Source organism: Falco naumanni, chromosome Z (genome assembly GCF_017639655.2).
Source record: "Falco naumanni isolate bFalNau1 chromosome Z, bFalNau1.pat, whole genome shotgun sequence".
In the NCBI taxonomy this organism is placed as follows: Eukaryota; Metazoa; Chordata; class Aves; order Falconiformes; family Falconidae; genus Falco; species Falco naumanni.
In genome coordinates, this window is record NC_054080.1 from 64,005,379 (window position 1) to 64,022,626 (window position 17,248).

Genomic DNA, 17,248 nt, shown 5'->3' on the forward strand with positions numbered 1-17,248 from the left:
GCTCCAACAGTGGTATATTTTATTCACTGTAAATTCTGTTCTCCAGTGATAGGAATACCAGGTTTGTATCTCAATACAGCTTCATATTGCAATAGAGAAAATGATTTTTAATCCTGAAGTGAGTTTTATCTTAATATGCCAAGTTAACTAATGTCATTGCTTTTTGACATATATAAAAGCTAGTTCAACAATGACTCCTTGTCCATACAACCATGAACTCTGAGCAACAGCCATTTGTGAAATTGTGCATAAAACGACAGGTCAAAGTAATGGAAAGAACATATGAACACTGCCTTTCCAAACCTCCTCTATTTTCTTACTAACCCATGTTAGAATAAAGCAAATATAATCCAGGTTATGAATATGAGCTAGCATAAATAGTAATTCAATTCCAATTCATGTATAGCAGAAAAAATGCAACAAATTGAAAAAACAGGTTCTAAAGTTACTCACCTTTAAAATGTATTAAAGCCAGTTTTTAAAGTGGGATTTAATTCTCGTAATCACCATGCAATTGTTAAAAGCTCACAAAACAGAGGAAAACCAATTTTTAGCACTGTAATTATTCTTTTGAGTTTAAGAATGAAACCATCTGTTGCCCTTCCACTGCGCATTTAGCAAGTACCTCCTCTTGCAGGTCTTCCATCTACTTTTACTCTCCACAGGTGAGCTATGTACAACTTTGTTTCGTTTTCAAATAACCACCACCTTCTGCCCACATCATTCTGCAGGTATGACCACAAGTCAAAGTATTTCAGCTACTAACCAACTGCTTGGGTAGCACACACATAATTTAATTCCATTTCACTGAGCTACATCCAGTTAACACCTGCTGTGGACACCTTATTAATGTTAACTTACCAGACCTCAAAACCCCTTTTTGTTTTTCTCATTATCACACCTAATATCCCAGAATTTCTGCTTATCTCAAATTTTGCAGAATCCTTCTAGTATTTCATATTTTCACTTAAGTAAAAATCTTGATCTGTTACCGAAAGTTTCTCTGTTCCAGAGTGCTATTCCAGTCTAGTAATAGCAACAGCAACGGTGGTAGTTACAAAGGAGACACAGGCACAGAAATTGTAATACCAAATAAATAACCCAGAAAAACATTCCTGTTTAATGACCCAAGCATTTGTATATGTAAACTTGTATCATGAAATCTATTTCAAAAATATGAAGCTTTTAAACTAATTTTCCTTTTTAATATTGGCATTTATTATTTTTGATTGAATTATTAAGCAGTTTTTGCAACATGCTGAGAAAGAGTAAGAAGTGAAAACTACAGAATTATTTTTCCCATTGAGGACAAGAAATTAAGTTTCCCTTCTATAGATCTTATTTGGCTTTAGAATCTAGTAAAATAATATGACAGAAAGTTCTTATGAAACTACAAAATCACTTTGAGAAACTGTCAGAGTAAACTTCTCACTTAGTTGTAAATAGTTTTTGCATGTAAATAGTTTTTGCATGTAAATTGACAAAAAACAGTCTACTATGGAGTGAGTCTGTGAACAAACCAACAACAAATAAAGATGGCCAACAATGAAATCCACAGATGTGGTATGCTTGGAGTAACTGTATTTATAGCTTTAGCTTTTACTATCCCCTGAAATATATAGTAAACTGTCACAATGATAAAACCAATAAGAAATACAGTCAATATGAGCGCAATTCAAACCAAAAGGTTTGAAGAACTTGAAGAAAAGTAATTTCGCAAATTTCAACCAGAATAATTAATTCATGTTCTAGAAATTGATTCAAAACTAAATCCAATGGCCCAGCTTCCTGCAGCAGCACACTTCCTTCTAGTTTAGGCACTGGGGTGAGCATGCACTTGGATTAGCAACTGATAACTTTGAAAAATTTTACAAAAAAGGAAAAAAAAAATGATTGCATTTCCTGAAAACTGCTACAGAGAAAACACACACAATATATAAAAGCTACCTCCCTCATTAAAAATACAAACATTCTTTACACTAGGCGTTTCCATAATATCAAAACCTGATACTTTGTTTTAAACCCTCACTTTCTTATTTTTGAATACGAAATGTAAATTTTTAAGACAGCACTTATTTGCAGAATTTCTTGTAGTGACACGGGTTGTGCTGTTAACAGCTTTTGGTATCTCATCACAATAGTCTGGGCACTGTTAAGAAGTCACCAAAAATCTCAGCTACTCTCAGGCAGTCTCAGATCTAACAGAGTAGAGGGCAGACAGATAAGCAGGTGTACCAAAAAAGATCAGAATAAACTCGGGTGGAAAACCAGCTACAAAACTGTATTACATTTTTTTAATGTTTGTTACAATCTTGTGATTTTTACACATTTTTAATAATATGCTATACTTCAGTCAGAGCTTATTTAATAACTAATCTGCAAACGTGCAAACTACAGAGTACAAAGGACAAAGATAAAAAGTTTGATGAAAGCTATTTACTCCATTGCCATCCTTTGCTGTCTCTTACATAATTAAAACATCAAATTCTAGGGTAGATTATATTTAGAAGAGTTTTCACAGAATCACAGAATGGTCAAGGTTGGAAGGGACCTCTGGAGATCACCTCCTCCAAACCCCTGCTACAGCAGGTTCACCTAGACCAGGTTGCACAGTCGCATCCAGGCAGGTCTTGAAGCATCTGGAGATACCAGAGAAGGAGACTCCACAGCCTCTCTGGGCAGCCTGTTCCAGTGCTCAGTCACCATCAAGGTAAAGTTCTCTCTCAATTCAGATGGAACCTTCTGTGTGGCAGTTTGTGCCCATTGCCCCATGTCCTGTCACTGGGCACCAATGAAAAGAGCTTGGCCCCAGCCTCTTCACACTCACCCTTAAGACAGTTGTAGACATTGATAAGAGCCCATCCCAGTCTTCTCCAGGCGAAGCAGGCCCAGCTCCCTCAGCGTTTCCTCAGATGGGAGATGCTCCAGCCCCCTCACCATCTCTGTAGCCCTCGCTGGACCCTCTCCAGTAGTTCCCCGTCTCTCTTGAACTGGGGAGCCCAGAACTGGACACAGCACTCCAGCTGCAGCCTCACCAGGGCAGAGCAGAGGGGGAGGATCACCTCCCTCGACCTGCTGGCCACGCTCCTCCTGATCCCCCCAGGATCCCACTGGCCGCCTTGGCCACCAGGGCACACTGCTGGCTCATGGGCACCTTGCTGTGCTCCAGCACTCCCAGGCCCTTCTCCGCAGAGCTGCCTTCCAGCAGGTCAGCCCCAGCCTGTGCTGGTGCGTGGGGTTGTCCCTCCCCAGCTGCAGGACCCTACACTTGCCTCTGCTGAACTTCATCAGGTTTCATACTAACAATGAGCTGTACAAGAAAAAGTAAAGGAGATTGTGAAGAAGGTAAGTTGCCAGAGTGCATCCTATTGCCAATGCTATGATGTGACATACAATTAAGGAAGTCACGACACTATATGTAACACTCGGAAAGGTGCAGACTCAGACTAAGAGAAAAGCCACATTTTTCACTTATATCGTTAAAACTGCACCATTACCTTGCAGGCAAACAAACCAAATCCAAGGCCAAATATGGATGACAAGTGCAAAATCGTAATTTAAGAACTCCTTATAATACTAATAGTCTATTAGATGTGTGGGTGAGCACACCTGTGACTAGAGGAATTAAAAAGAAAAAAGGAGGGGAAGACAGGGAAATAGCTTCAGAGTGTCATCCCTATAAAGAAAGGACGATGTACAAGTTAGTTATGTAACAAATTCTGACTTTACAAATGTGGACATAAGTACCCTGAAGGAGAACTTGGCATTTATTAGGCACTTTCTCGCCACTTCCTAACATTATATATAGACAACTTCTTGAGAAAAAAATTAATTTTCTAACAAAGTAACTTAAATGACAGAGGAATAACTTCTGTAATAACCTAATGAGGAATTATAATAGCCTACTGTAAGTACTTATACTTGCAGAACGCCAATTATCTAATCAGCAGAACTCATACTGACTGACATCAGATTTGATACACAGTAAGAAGAAGCCGCCATTTATTTACATAACGATTAGAAATGAGTAAAGCAACCTGGAGAACCTCTCAGGCTCTTAGCCTTTATCCTCACAATAGGTTTTCTAGACAACACATTTGACTCAAAGGGGAAAAAATTAAGTGGCACCTGGAAATACTACTCATGTACCACAAACTAAACAGGAAAAAGACAAGATCCATTAAAATGTTTCATGTTGCAAGCGGAGTAGTCTCCTCTCCTTTCAAGTGGTACTATTCTACACTGTTAGGTCCACAAAGAATGAACCCATTCTTAAGCACCAGAACTAAAGGGACTGTTTCGGAAAGCACTGACTTCAAGCAAAAGCAAACTGGGCAGCCTCCCATTCAAGACTGATAGATGCAGCATTAATAACACTTAACACCAAAGGGGAAGAGTTTTGCTTCCAGCATGGTGTCAAATGCTACCTATACTTAGAGTTAGGTACCAGATGAAGCTAATTATTGACAGACATCTTGCCAAATTTTCTTTACATTTCCTATTAGGCACTAAAATATTCCTATAGCTATTAAGCATCTTCCAGTACTGTTTGCATTCTACACAGATACAGAGATAATAACTGGAAGAATAAAAAAGAAATCTATTTTGCCAAATAAATCATTAAAAGCTTTCGATATCCCAAAATAAGAACATTCCAAAATGCTGTGCTGCTGACATTGTACAAAGTGACAGAAGTGCAGTAAGCAAGATGATTGAGGTTATTTCCAGACATACATAGGTACAAGAAGGAGAAGAGGTACAATTTTCATCACTTTGGTCTCAGGAAATACAAAGAATGCTGAAGAAGTGTATCTCAAAATGTAGCACCTGAAATAGTGCTGGGGGCCCTGCTCCTTTCTGCCATGGCCTAAAATGTTAGGCTGCTGCTCCTGACTGGGGTCACTAGGCACGATTTTGGGGACCAAGGGCACATCTAGTAAACCCCAACTACATCTGCTGTACTGTACTAGAGGAGTACACTTGAAGCTGTAGGTTCAAAACCAAGCCGCTAAGATTGTAGGTAAACTGGAATATAACTGAACTAGACCAGGAATCATGACATTTGTGAATGTACTCATCCAGGTTGCTGTCTGTCACCTCTCACATCTCACAGTAGCTCAGATTATTCTCCTCCACCAAACTTCAAGTTCTTTTGGTTTTGGGGTTTTCTTGTTATTTTGTATGGTTTGGTTTTTTCTAAAAGACCCTCGCTGTTCTAACTACTATATGTCTATGCATACTTCCCTCATGCTGAACACGGAGACAACAGTACTCTGTAAATACAGAATTACTGCCCATATCTTCTTACTGGACCCTATGGTACATACACCAGTTTGAAGACAAAGGTCTTTATTTTATGAAGTATGAAGAGCTTCTAATAAATGAATGAAAATGCACGTGGGTAGGTATGAGTGGCAAACAGGCAGTAAGAGTACAAAATGTCTAAAATAATACAGATGCATGTATCAGACACAAAAAATGCTAACATTGAATGACCAGACTCAGATAGCAAGTGCAGATTAGGTAGTACTTAGTTTATGCGAAACCCCCAAGTAATACCAGGAAATTACTGCTAAGTGAAAAGGTGTCACAACACTAATCAGGAAAGAAGCAGTTATTGTTCTTTTTTTAAAATACAAACTTCTAAATACTAACACAATGTGCAGCTGTGTGTAGGAAGATAAACAGGATGCTGGATTGAAGGACTTATATGCATACATGATAAAAATGCAACGGTACTGTTTATACTAAAGACACTTCATTGCATGTATCTCTCAAAGATATTACTAGACAAGAAAGCTATCGTTTGGCTAATAAACTGTCACTTCATAACCTGCATAGTCCAACTAATTGGCTGAAGAATCACTGTGAACTACGACTGCTCTGCAGGGATTCCCATCTTAACTGCTCCAAAATCCTTCGCTCTAAGCTGTCAAAGGTGCTATATTTGAAATAGGAAATTACTTTTGCCATACTGGTTTGAAATGCATAATGATGGAAACTTTAGCTTCCCCTAAAAAGCAGAAAGTCCCAAGTACACATACGTATAGTCATAAACAGGACTACTAACTACAAGAGTACCTAAAAGCAATGAAGTAGTAAGAGGGAGAATAAAAAATGTCACTCCCTAATGTTTTCCCCAACGTTTTATCCATAAAGCAACTCTGAGGGAAGAATGCAAATACACATTATCTTAATTTTTCCCCAGTTCTTTTGTCTATTCCCTCCCTTTCCCCTTAAAATAACCTGATCCTCTTGTGACAGTTCCTATCATAGGCTAGAGGTAGCAACTGGCAAAAAGAGCACAATCCTCAGGAAGTGCTAGACACAGCACAGATTACCTGTACTCCCCTACAGCAGTCTTGAAAATCTGAGCTTGCTACTGGTACCACACCTGATGATCGCACAGGAGCAAACTGAGGGTAGAACCTCACCCTCAGCTTTGCATTCCCAAGTAAGCTTGTCTCACAGCCATTGTCAGGAGACAAAGTTCTGTTGTCTCTGCAGCTGAGAAATCTTGAACTGGCTTTGGATGTCCAAAGTAATCTTGGTTAGTGAGGTACTCCAAAAGGAAAAATTACTGAAGCTTTTCTTGAAAACGTTTGTATGAATTAAAATATTTTGTTTAAATACTGTATTATATTTAAAACATATGTACTCCCTACAAAATGGCAAAACCAGAGTGACTCACATTGTTCAAAAGCAGAAGGAACAATCACTTGACAATCTATTTATCTGAAAGTATGTTTGGCTCTGGCAGTCTACCAGTTGTATAGTAAAATTTTCATAGCTTTGGCATAAATATGTCCACTGGAGAGAGACTTAATTTATTTAAGAAGTGGCTTGTTTAAATGATTTGAGTATCTGAAAAATAAAGCTGTCATTTGCTGAAGGTTTTATTATCTTAAGGACTGCTAGGAAGGACTTTCCAGAAGGAAGCTTGGAGCAGCTGAATGTAGTTCAAAGCAACACAGTTTGATAAAGCAATTTCTTTTTTCCTTCCTCTCTTTAAAAGAAACTTCACAGGAAGACAGACCTGTAGTTCTGCACCTGAAATTTTAGATAACACCTCTTCAAGAACACTTTAAATACACTCATAAGTAACATAACATTGCTACATCTTCTGAAAGAAACAGAAGCTTTCTTGTAAAGCAGCTGCTTGGTTCACCCTTGGCTGGATGTTTGTCCTGATGATCTGGGACAAAAAAAGAAAGCTTCTGGGCACAATAAAAAGGAATGAAGCCTCTTGAGTTTTACATGTAGGAGTTCCCTTATTTTTAGGTAGTGACTACATATTCTATAGCTTTATGGATAACCATAGCTTTAGGATTTGTGAGCGACATGTAAATTCCTGTTAGACAATACTTAAAACTTTTCAGGAAATCCAGCAGACTAAAATGTAACCTCATGCAGTCCTGTCTTCCTGCCTTTCAAACAAACAGGAATAATCTGAAGTATGGACTGAACATGTGTTATACATGAATTCTAGTAGTGACAATTTAGAAGTCAGTCTAACACTATCCAGCATTTTTGTTAAACACTTTTCTTTTGTATGTATATTCAGCAATGGTGATGGCTACAGAAAGGACAACAGTAAAAGCTGATTGCTATAGAAACCTACAATGCAAAAACTATTTCACAGTCTTTCAGAGAAACTCCTCCATTTAATGTCATAAACGGGAAAACCATTATTAAAGTTCAGATATACCCACAACAGGAAACAAAACTAACAAACACTGTCCCTGTAAGGGACACCAAAACGCTAACAAGTCAACTAATCAACTACTTTATCACAGATGAGAGAAGCAGCTTGTTCAATATTAGTATGAGACTGGAAAATAAAATCTGCAGTGCTGTTTCTTCACTTTGACATTTTCCATGAAATAGAAGAAAGGTTACTATATTGCTATGAATCCAAATAAAAAGTTAACATAATGTAGCATGAAAATTCTACATTTTCTCTTGGGGAAAAAAAAAAAAGAAAAAAGCCAATAGAACTACTTGTATTGCAATATTTACCTGTGGAATTGTGAAATACCTCAAAAACCATCTTAAGGGCCTTTGAAACATTCTTAAGGCATTGTACATTTACTTACCTATTCAATGATGGCAGAAGTGAAAGCAATGCCAAAGCGGAAAGTTTTCTTCTTTCTGGTTGACTGATGTTATCCATCCGATCAACCCACATTTCAATCACGCTCCCAAGAATTTGGTCCAACTGCAATGGGAAACAGAACATTCCTTTTCATTTATAAGTACTTCAGAAAGACACCATACAGTTACATACACCTGACCAAAGCTGCGAACAACAGCTGTTCTTCAAATTTTCTGCGACAGTGCTTCTAGGCCCTGAACCCCATCTCACCAATAATTGTAACCTAGAAGTTAGAAGTGCATTTAATTCATGGACAGAGAATTCAGAGTAGTGTATTACTCAGTTTTCCTATAACAGTCTAATACATACAAAGCATGTGAACTTCGTTTCACCTTCACTGGTAACACATAGAGAGGCTTGTCTTTACCTGTTTGAGAAATGTATTATACCTAAGGATAAGGAAACTACTAATATTTCACTTAAAAGACATAGTAGAAAGAACACTTGGAGCAAAAGAACCTCAATAATGTCATCAGTAGAACCAGAGCATGCTGAACCCCATACTCCTAGAAACTCACTGGAGAATGATTAGACCATTAACGAGGGTGCAAGGCCCCTCAAGGTGGCACAAGGAAAGTAACTCTCACCCTGCAATACCATGCAAACTAAAGGGGTTTACACGGCTTATTGTTGGATGCACCGGGAAGAGAATTTAGAGATTGTATAGAACTTCTAAGGAGATGTTTTAAGGTAATCATGAGAACATGTACAACTTGTTACACGATGTTCAGAGGAAGGACCAAAGGAGGGCAAAAGACCGATTTCCAAGGCAGACTGGGCAGGAACAAGCATGGAAAACAGAGGGAAAAGTTCTTTCAGGTCAAAGAAACACAAGACTTTCACATGCAATCCAGCTAAAATAAGACAAAAATCCTTACCTCCTGACCCAATTCACATGCCATTTGGCTCAGAAGTAATGAAAAAACCCTTGCATTTTGTAGTAGAACTCTGCCCATGATCCCCAAATAAGTAGACATCACCACTGGGTATCTCTGAAACAAAAGTAAACCAAAACAAAGGAGGCTCAGCTTAATTAAGAGAAAAATGCTTTGTATGCATCCTTTACGTATTTTATTAAATTTAAAATCAGAAATTGTAATTTAAAAGCTTCTAAGAATACAAGACTGATTGAACAATCATTACCAGTCTTTTGATTCTTACAATAGGAAAACTATAACAATCTCAAAGTCGGTTTCCTCCAAAAAGCAATGATAATTTGCTTAGTGATTTTGCTTTAAATTTAAAAACCTGCATCTTAAAGAATAAACAGTATATTGTACCATTTTAAAATTACTTTCACAGTTGATTATGGTTCAAAATCACTGTTTACAATTGTAGTAACATTAAAAAGTGCTTAGTATTTCTTAAGTTGTTACTTATTTCACTGACAGAAACTGTAATACATTTGCCAGTAACCAGTTTGTTATCTCAAAATTAACTGGATACAGTAATAAGCTCATAAATTTATTATGTTGTTATTACTTTTAATTTCAAAGAAGCTACAAATTTCCTCATATTAAATTCAGCATCTAAGAATATAAAAGTATTTCATAGAATTGCCTCCTTGAAAAATGAAATGCCAGCATCTACCTGAAAACTGTACCCAGATCAATACCTTTTTGAATAGGAAGCAATTTATTAGTCTTAAATCAGAAGACATTTCAATAATCCACTCTCCAGTTTTGGGTCTTCTTAAACTGTAAACTACTCTGCTTTGTGTTCTGTACAGCAAAAAGTACATAGTTAAGTAATACTACCTGGCTTATTCTTGGAAATGTCTTACTTAACTCAGTAACAATGGGAGCCAAATACTGATATCTGAAAGTCTTCAACTGAAAAAAACCAATTTGATCAAAAAAGTCAAAAGCATACAGAATTCTTCCCACTCATTCAAGATTTTTTTTTCTCCTGCTAGCACTGCAAGGTTTAACACAGTTAAAGCATATTGGATTTTACTCCTTTTTACTGAACATGGAATTTTGAAGGGAAAAGAGAGAGGAAAGGGAGAACTTAAGACATTTAAGCAAGCTAAATCTTAAAGCCTCTTCTGTCTCACACAAAGCATTCTCACAACCTTTGAATCCTGACATACTAGATATTCAAATAAGAAAAAGGTCAAGTCAATCTTCTTGTCCAGTTTGTTCTTCTATAGTGCAGGTACATTTAAAAAGGAGTGTGTGTGTCTTTAAAAAACTACAACAAAACCCCTCCCAACACCTACAAAGGATCTAATTAAACACAGTCACATGAATAATGAAAGGACAGCAAATAAAATGTGTTATTTTATTAAAATAGATACTAGATTACAAAATAAATGATATGTCATTTTAAATCTTGCACTACTATGTGACTTTTACAGACTTCTAAAATAGATGTCAAAGCTCTATCAGATGCTTTTAAAATAAGAGAAAATGCAACATCAATATGAAAAAGCTGTGCCAGAAAATGGAAAGTACTTTTCTGCTCAAAAGGAAAAGTAGAGAGTAGTTCAAAAGTAACTCTTACCTCCCCGTCTATAATCCCCCTGAATATTGATGGCAGAAGTGGTTGAAACACTTGAGGACCCAAAACAGGGTTCACTTTTAAGACATTTTCCACAACCTTAAGAACAAAATTGAATTAGGCAATTGAAGTACTTCTAAAAATCTTAACTGAAGCTTTAAAACTACATATACTGGTCTATATAGAAAGCCCTGGTAGGATGTTTACCAATAAATACCAGGTTTGCTTTTTTAATATTATTTCAGATTGCTGAAATTATATTCTAGTGAAGTACTCTGCAAACCTGATCTGCATAACAGACCTGACGAAAACCAACATGCCAAGTGAAACTCACCCAGCCAAGCATGTCCTCAAAGAGCCCACTCCTCTCACTAGCAAAGCTATGAAGTGGGTTGGAAGGAAGGACCCCGATAAGGCTCCAGGAAAAGCAGTTTGATAAGGTGCATTGGCAGGCAGGGGCAAGTACCAGCAGTTTAAGGCTTATTTCCATTCCTTTGTCCTGACACTTTTTTGAAGAACCATTGATTGGGACCTACCATTTCTTTGCTGGCTATCAAGTAACCACAAGTGCTCTCAAATGTGTTAATTCTAAGTATGCTGCTCTGGTTCCCCGTTTTAATACTCTTTACCCTTGGCTTCTCAGTTCTTTTTTTTCCCCTCTGTAAGCTGTTACCTGAACTAAATTCCCCCCCTCCCCTTGTTCTTCAGGCTTTCTTTACCGCAGCTGTTTAGGGTCTCCCTTTGTACCAAGATGAAGAGGGGAAAAAGCTGTGAGAACAATGGGCTGATACCTGTTCACTCCTATGGGTATGTAAAGACAGAGACCATGCATCTATACACTGATGTGTATAAAGTCTATAAAGGCGCTTCCCTTAAACACTCTTCTCCTTAAACCACCTACTTTCAGCTCAACAAGTTCAACAAGGAACTACTCTTCCATGCTCTTGCCCAGTCTCCCCCAAATCTTTTTTTTCTTTCTGAACCTTGCTCCTGCTAGCTTCATTTAAAGTCCTCCACTTCTTGCCTTGAGAGAGATGTTAACCAGTTGACCCCCTTCAATGCCTCTCAGTTTTGTAGACTTGTAGTGTTGTATGGAGATGAACGTTAATTTTTTGTAGACATATAGTGTTGTATGGAGGTGAACATAAATTTTTCCCCATTCATCTTTTCCAGGCAGTGGAAGTTTTGGCTAATTCATTTGTTCCTTGTATAGAGCCTTTTCTAACCTTTTATTGTCTGTCTCAATTAGAAAATCAAGTCACATCAAGCCTGAGCAATCTCGTGATAAACAGTCTTATCAGTCTAAATCAGTATTTTTCAATCTTATCCATTTATTTACTGTTCTGATGTATTTTCAATCCAGCCAAAGCTGTTTGTAGGAAAATATTTCAGAGAACATCCCCAGATGTTTCTGTTCCCAGTATTTATCTTAGGGGCTTTTTGTTTAACCAGTCAGCACAGTGATGCCTGACAAAACATCTCCCTTCATGTGAAAAAACATGGCTCAGATATCCCTCTGGAAGCAAGCAGGCATGTTAAGAAGGTGTAAGTACCATACTGGACAATAGCCTTGTAGCTAATGCAAGGCCACACTGGGAGCCAAATGCATAAACAATACTGTATTAGCAGCAGCATACCACTTTGGAGATCTGATTAAAAGCTGCGGCATCAAACGTTTGCTGAACTATAAACTCTAAATAACAGTAATGATAGAAAGGAATTGACATTTCAAATTCCAGCACTAGAGTCCTTGAACTCCTCACAGAAGGAACTACAAGTTGGGAGGACTATCAGCTTCTCCTGTCTTCTGTCCTGCATTCTGCAAGCAGTTGTGCAACCTACCAAAGAGGTAGGTAGGATCTAGGTTTTTTCCTCCAGTGCATATATAATGAACTGAATTCAAGTTGAAGTTTTTATAAGCAACAGAGTTCCCCGTTAGTGCAGCCACTGGAAACTTAAGTAGTAATACACTACAACTGCTGCTCAATTATCTTGCATTGCAAACTCCAGCTGTACTTCCTGAAATTCTTCAAAAGGCACATTTAAAGTATTGTGCTTAATATTGCAAGAGCTTATGATTTTTGTAACATCTCTTTCATAATACTATTTAAAGTTTGTGCAAAAATAATTAGGGTTTTAGTACTTTGAAGAATCTCTAGCAACTCTATTTAAGCAGTTGCTGCCATTACATTAGCAACTTATACCAAAAGCAAAGACCGTTTGAACCCTATGTCATGGTACAAATACAAAAGCTACACAAAGCAACGTGAGAGTACATACATTCAACATTCAGTGAAGATCAGAAAAGCTTGGCTCTAGACCTATTATGTGCTAGGGTCATACAGAAATGTAGAAAAAAATAAAAATGCTTCTTGATCATGTGATGCTTATTTAATCACAAAATCACACAAACAGTTTTTATAATAATACATATGTGCAGGCTTCTCACTTAACCCGTATCTTGCCAGTTTTTCACATATGCGGTTACTGTATGATTATTTTTCTTAGTAGTATTGAATACTGAAAAGGAAAACTAATATTGAAGAAATTAGTAGATATTATTGTTGTTTGTGTTAGCAAAAGGATCAATACTGGTTGATAGAGATAAAACTCAGATTCAGATGGCTAGATACAGAAATTAGATTATTACCTTTGCACATTTTGATTAGAAACACTCAAAATGAACCTAGATTTTTAACATACCAGTACTGTTTTTACTTCAGGGTTGAATAATTTCTTGAAGTTGCATTTTTGTCCGAATAATGACATTTTTTCTGAATTGTGAACCAAGCTGAAAACTGAATTGGGACAACTCTCAAACTCATTAATCAGATTGATTTTGCCCTTTTATTTTGCTATTAGAAGCGTAAGTATCTTTTGTGTTATATTGCAGTACTCTTCTCCATTCTAAAATTCAACTAGAAATACACAAATTTGGTTAGCTTCCATAAGCCAAAGATTAAATCATGTTACTCTGACTCAAAATACAATCCTTGTTTTCAACTCAATGCTCTCGAGATTTTCTATATATAACATCTTCACAATGCAGTGACTGGTCATCTGGCTGTTTAAGTGTGCTTTTGCTGAGAACAAACTATTTTCATGAAGATCCAAGCCCTCACCAACTACAACTTTTCTCTAGTAATCCAGAAAAACATCAAGTGGGAAAGCTACCAGGGAATCTTAATCTAAATCTATCTGTACAAAGAGGCCTCAAACTAGCTTAGAACCCATTTACCCAAGGACAACACTCTGGAATCACATGAGGTAATGAAAGCATTGGAGAGAGGGTACAGGAATAGTGTACTAGGTCATTATCTTTTAGGGTACTCTATTTAAGGCTATACTGACCATCTCTTGGGAAAAGTAGTATTTTTAATACATACATATGTGTATATATACAGTCTCTACACACATGTTAAATATGTAGCTCTGGATATTAGTTTTATTACACTCTACCTTTAAAACTTGAACTTGGCCATCAGTAGTTACGTCCTTCAAAAGTTCACAAAATGATCGGCATAAGTCAGCGGCATACATCTGAAATTAAATGAAAAAGGAGATATTATATGCAAACACATTTTATATCTACACACATATGTCCAAAGACCCAGCTTCTATTCAAAGATCATATTTGCAAAAATGCTTGCCTTTCCTGAACTCGTGAAAAGCTAACCTAAGCATTTTGCTGTTTTTTTGTGACTTTGCAGGTTTTTTAAACTGTCTATCTCAATGAATTTTATAATGAAGATGTGAGAACAAGGCATAATATCTCTAGTTTTGCTAGAATTTATGATCATAATTTTAATCTGGTAGGATAATTAGATTTTACTATTACTACCCTGCATAGGACCTTTTCAGGTATCAAAGTACTAAAACAATCCACAAAACATTAATTTTGAATAATAATCTTTCTCAAATCTGATTCGATTAAGCATCCACCATGTGCCATAAAGAGCTAACATCAGGACGAAATGATAAATGAATAAAAGTGTAAGTGTTTGAATGTACAATATTTTCCAACCGACATGAGAGCAAATAGTTTGCCAGTAGGGAACCAAGGTGCTAATATGAATCTTTATATAATGGTAACATACCTGTAAAAATTCAGATGATGATAAGAAAACATAAGCGTTGATTATCTTAAAGCAATTTTTGACATTTTCTGAACTCAGCTCTGGAAAAAGAGAAATCACAATTCAGAACCTCATCACCAAACTGAAGTAAAACCAAAAAAAAAATTGCTTCTAAAAGTTGTTTTTCCTCACAAAGCATTTAGGTGCCAGATGCCTAGAAATAGAAAAAAAAAAATTATCATCTATTCAGTACCATTCTGGTTCTGTCTCCCTGCCAGAGAGTAACAAGAGGCACAAGAGCTCTCATGTCCTCAAATGGAAGCACAAGAAATCCAATGACCTCAAAAGCTAATGCTAATTAAAAAAAAAGTCAAGTTTTAAATGTGATGCTGGGCTAAGAAGGTATTAAAGACGGAACAAATGAAACAGATACATAAGGGACCTGCAATTACTGATAAATGATCCCTCTAACATTTGAGTCAATAAATCCTGAGTAGAAAGAGTGAAATCAGGATTGCATTTCTGCCCTTCTGACCCAGGTGCCACATCAATTGGCATTCAGCTTTTGGATTGAAGCACACGGAGCTTTACGCCATACCTTGAGTCTTTCAGTAAGGAAAGCATATCCATTTAACAGACAGATACACACAGAAGATGGTATACAACAACAGTTTGAAGAGACAAAAACAGATACGTCCTCAGGCAATACCTGTCAAACTATTTAAATAAACAGAAAATCACCCCAGAATATCTATAAACACAATCCATAGCAAAACAAAAGATGTCGAAGTTTCACATGGAGGCTGATACTAGTGCAGAAGGCCAACAGCCCTCGTTGTCTGAAAACAAAACAGAAAACAAACAACTCAAAGGGCTTGCTAAATTTTCTTAAAACCAGTTTGGGAGACAGACTGTTCTTGGTAAAGTAAGTGGACTTCTACATCACTACCTTCAATTAATATTCCATTAAAATCATCAGGGGAAGCCAACAGGAAAATACTTTTACATAACTTTATTTAAAAGTTCCTTATGAGATTAAACTACCAGCAGCTGGCTAAGATGTGGTATGTCTTCCATGGCTTACATAATTGCAGCCTATGTGTGGCTTACATAGCAAAACTTCCACAGAAAATACCACATGACAGAAAGCACGGCTGGTTTTCCATTATAACATCTGAAAAGTTCTGGGGAGTTTTAGCAGTTTCTCCTCTTCTCCCTTCCATTAGAAAGAACATTATTGCTCCCATTATTCGACATGGCTATTGGACAGCTTTGAATACAAGACTAATTTCATATCTCAGTGCTTGGACAGGTCATGTCTTGTTATCACTTGATTTGAATATTTGCGTATCTTTAATTGAAAGGAGGTAATTTTTCAACTATCCATCCAATAGCTTCATCAAAAGATTCCAATACATCTACAAATTAGCTTCAGTAGCACGTTAACTAGTGTTAAACATTCTTTGAAGTAACTGCGTTCTCCTTGCAGGTCTGTAGGTTTTTTTCTTCTTACTGGATGCAACCATATTTTAAGGTTCAAACACTGATGCAGTAGGCAAATTGTAAAGAAATGGTCATACAAACATGAAGTGCTACCAAGCCTTCCGAAACTTTCCGTTCTGTGGTAACTGATACAAAGATAATAAAGTATGAGCAGCAAAATTTCAAGAAGTTAGTTATTTCAGGCCAGAAAGAAAAAACAGGTAAGATACATGTCATGGAAATGAGAGAATTTCAGTTACTCATCTTTGCATAAAGCTCAATGTTTAGTAAAGGCATTTTTGTAGAAAGAGATCACCTTCAACTGATTACATTTAAAACCCAATTATGCATCAATTCTCTTGCCAGGTTTTCCTGAATCAAACATATCTTTTTCTGAACTAACTCATGTGCTCCTCTGGGTTTTGTTGGGTATCAGAGGAATTATTCCAGTTCCAGTAACCTGCTTTTTGCCACACCTTTAAAAGTACAGCACAGGCACATTAAATCTGATGCTTCTTGAAACAGGTTATGTCTCACTTTGACCACATTCCCAAACTGAAATTTTATAAGATTTAGCTGTCATTTTAAGCGGTCTCAGCGCAGAAATGTATCCATCCTCAGAGAATTAATGTATTCCTCCATTCCACATTATTCAATCTGCTGCACTGAAAGATGGATTAAGGAGCCTCTGCAAGGCCTCTATAGAGCTATTATATTTCGACAGAATTTAAACATTAGCAGTAGCGCTGACACAAAAATCAAATGTGACAATTATGCTGTGAATGATTATTCTACATCAGTAATAGCACCACAGCCTTTGAGGGAAGGTCAGTTATGCAAGTGAAATCAAGCCTTCATATCAAATGCAACATTCTATTCCTGTATCTTTAAGGATAGCATTGATTACTTTAAAAGGCAAATCTAACTGATTTTGTACAACTCCTCTGACATGAAGTTCAAACAGCAGTAGTATCCTGAAATGGATATGTAAAGCTCTTTTCAGAAAGGCATATATATCTGGAAAGGAACAACT

At 36.9% G+C, this 17,248-nt stretch overlaps 1 protein-coding gene across 5 annotated transcripts in view; it reads right to left on the reverse strand.

Annotated features, from left to right (window-relative positions):
* Positions 1-17,248, reverse strand: part of IPO11 (importin 11) — a 98,759-nt gene that overhangs the window by 22,995 nt on the left and 58,516 nt on the right. For all 5 annotated transcript variants that reach the window (XM_040580152.1, XM_040580150.1, XM_040580151.1 and 2 more), the window contains exons 26-30: positions 14,755-14,834; positions 14,117-14,197; positions 10,661-10,756; positions 9,034-9,147; positions 8,097-8,218 (exon numbers count right to left, since the gene is read on the reverse strand). In XM_040580152.1, coding sequence (XP_040436086.1) covers positions 8,097-8,218; positions 9,034-9,147; positions 10,661-10,756; positions 14,117-14,197; positions 14,755-14,834 — 493 coding nt within the window. The remainder of the gene's footprint in view (positions 1-8,096; positions 8,219-9,033; positions 9,148-10,660; positions 10,757-14,116; positions 14,198-14,754; positions 14,835-17,248) is intronic.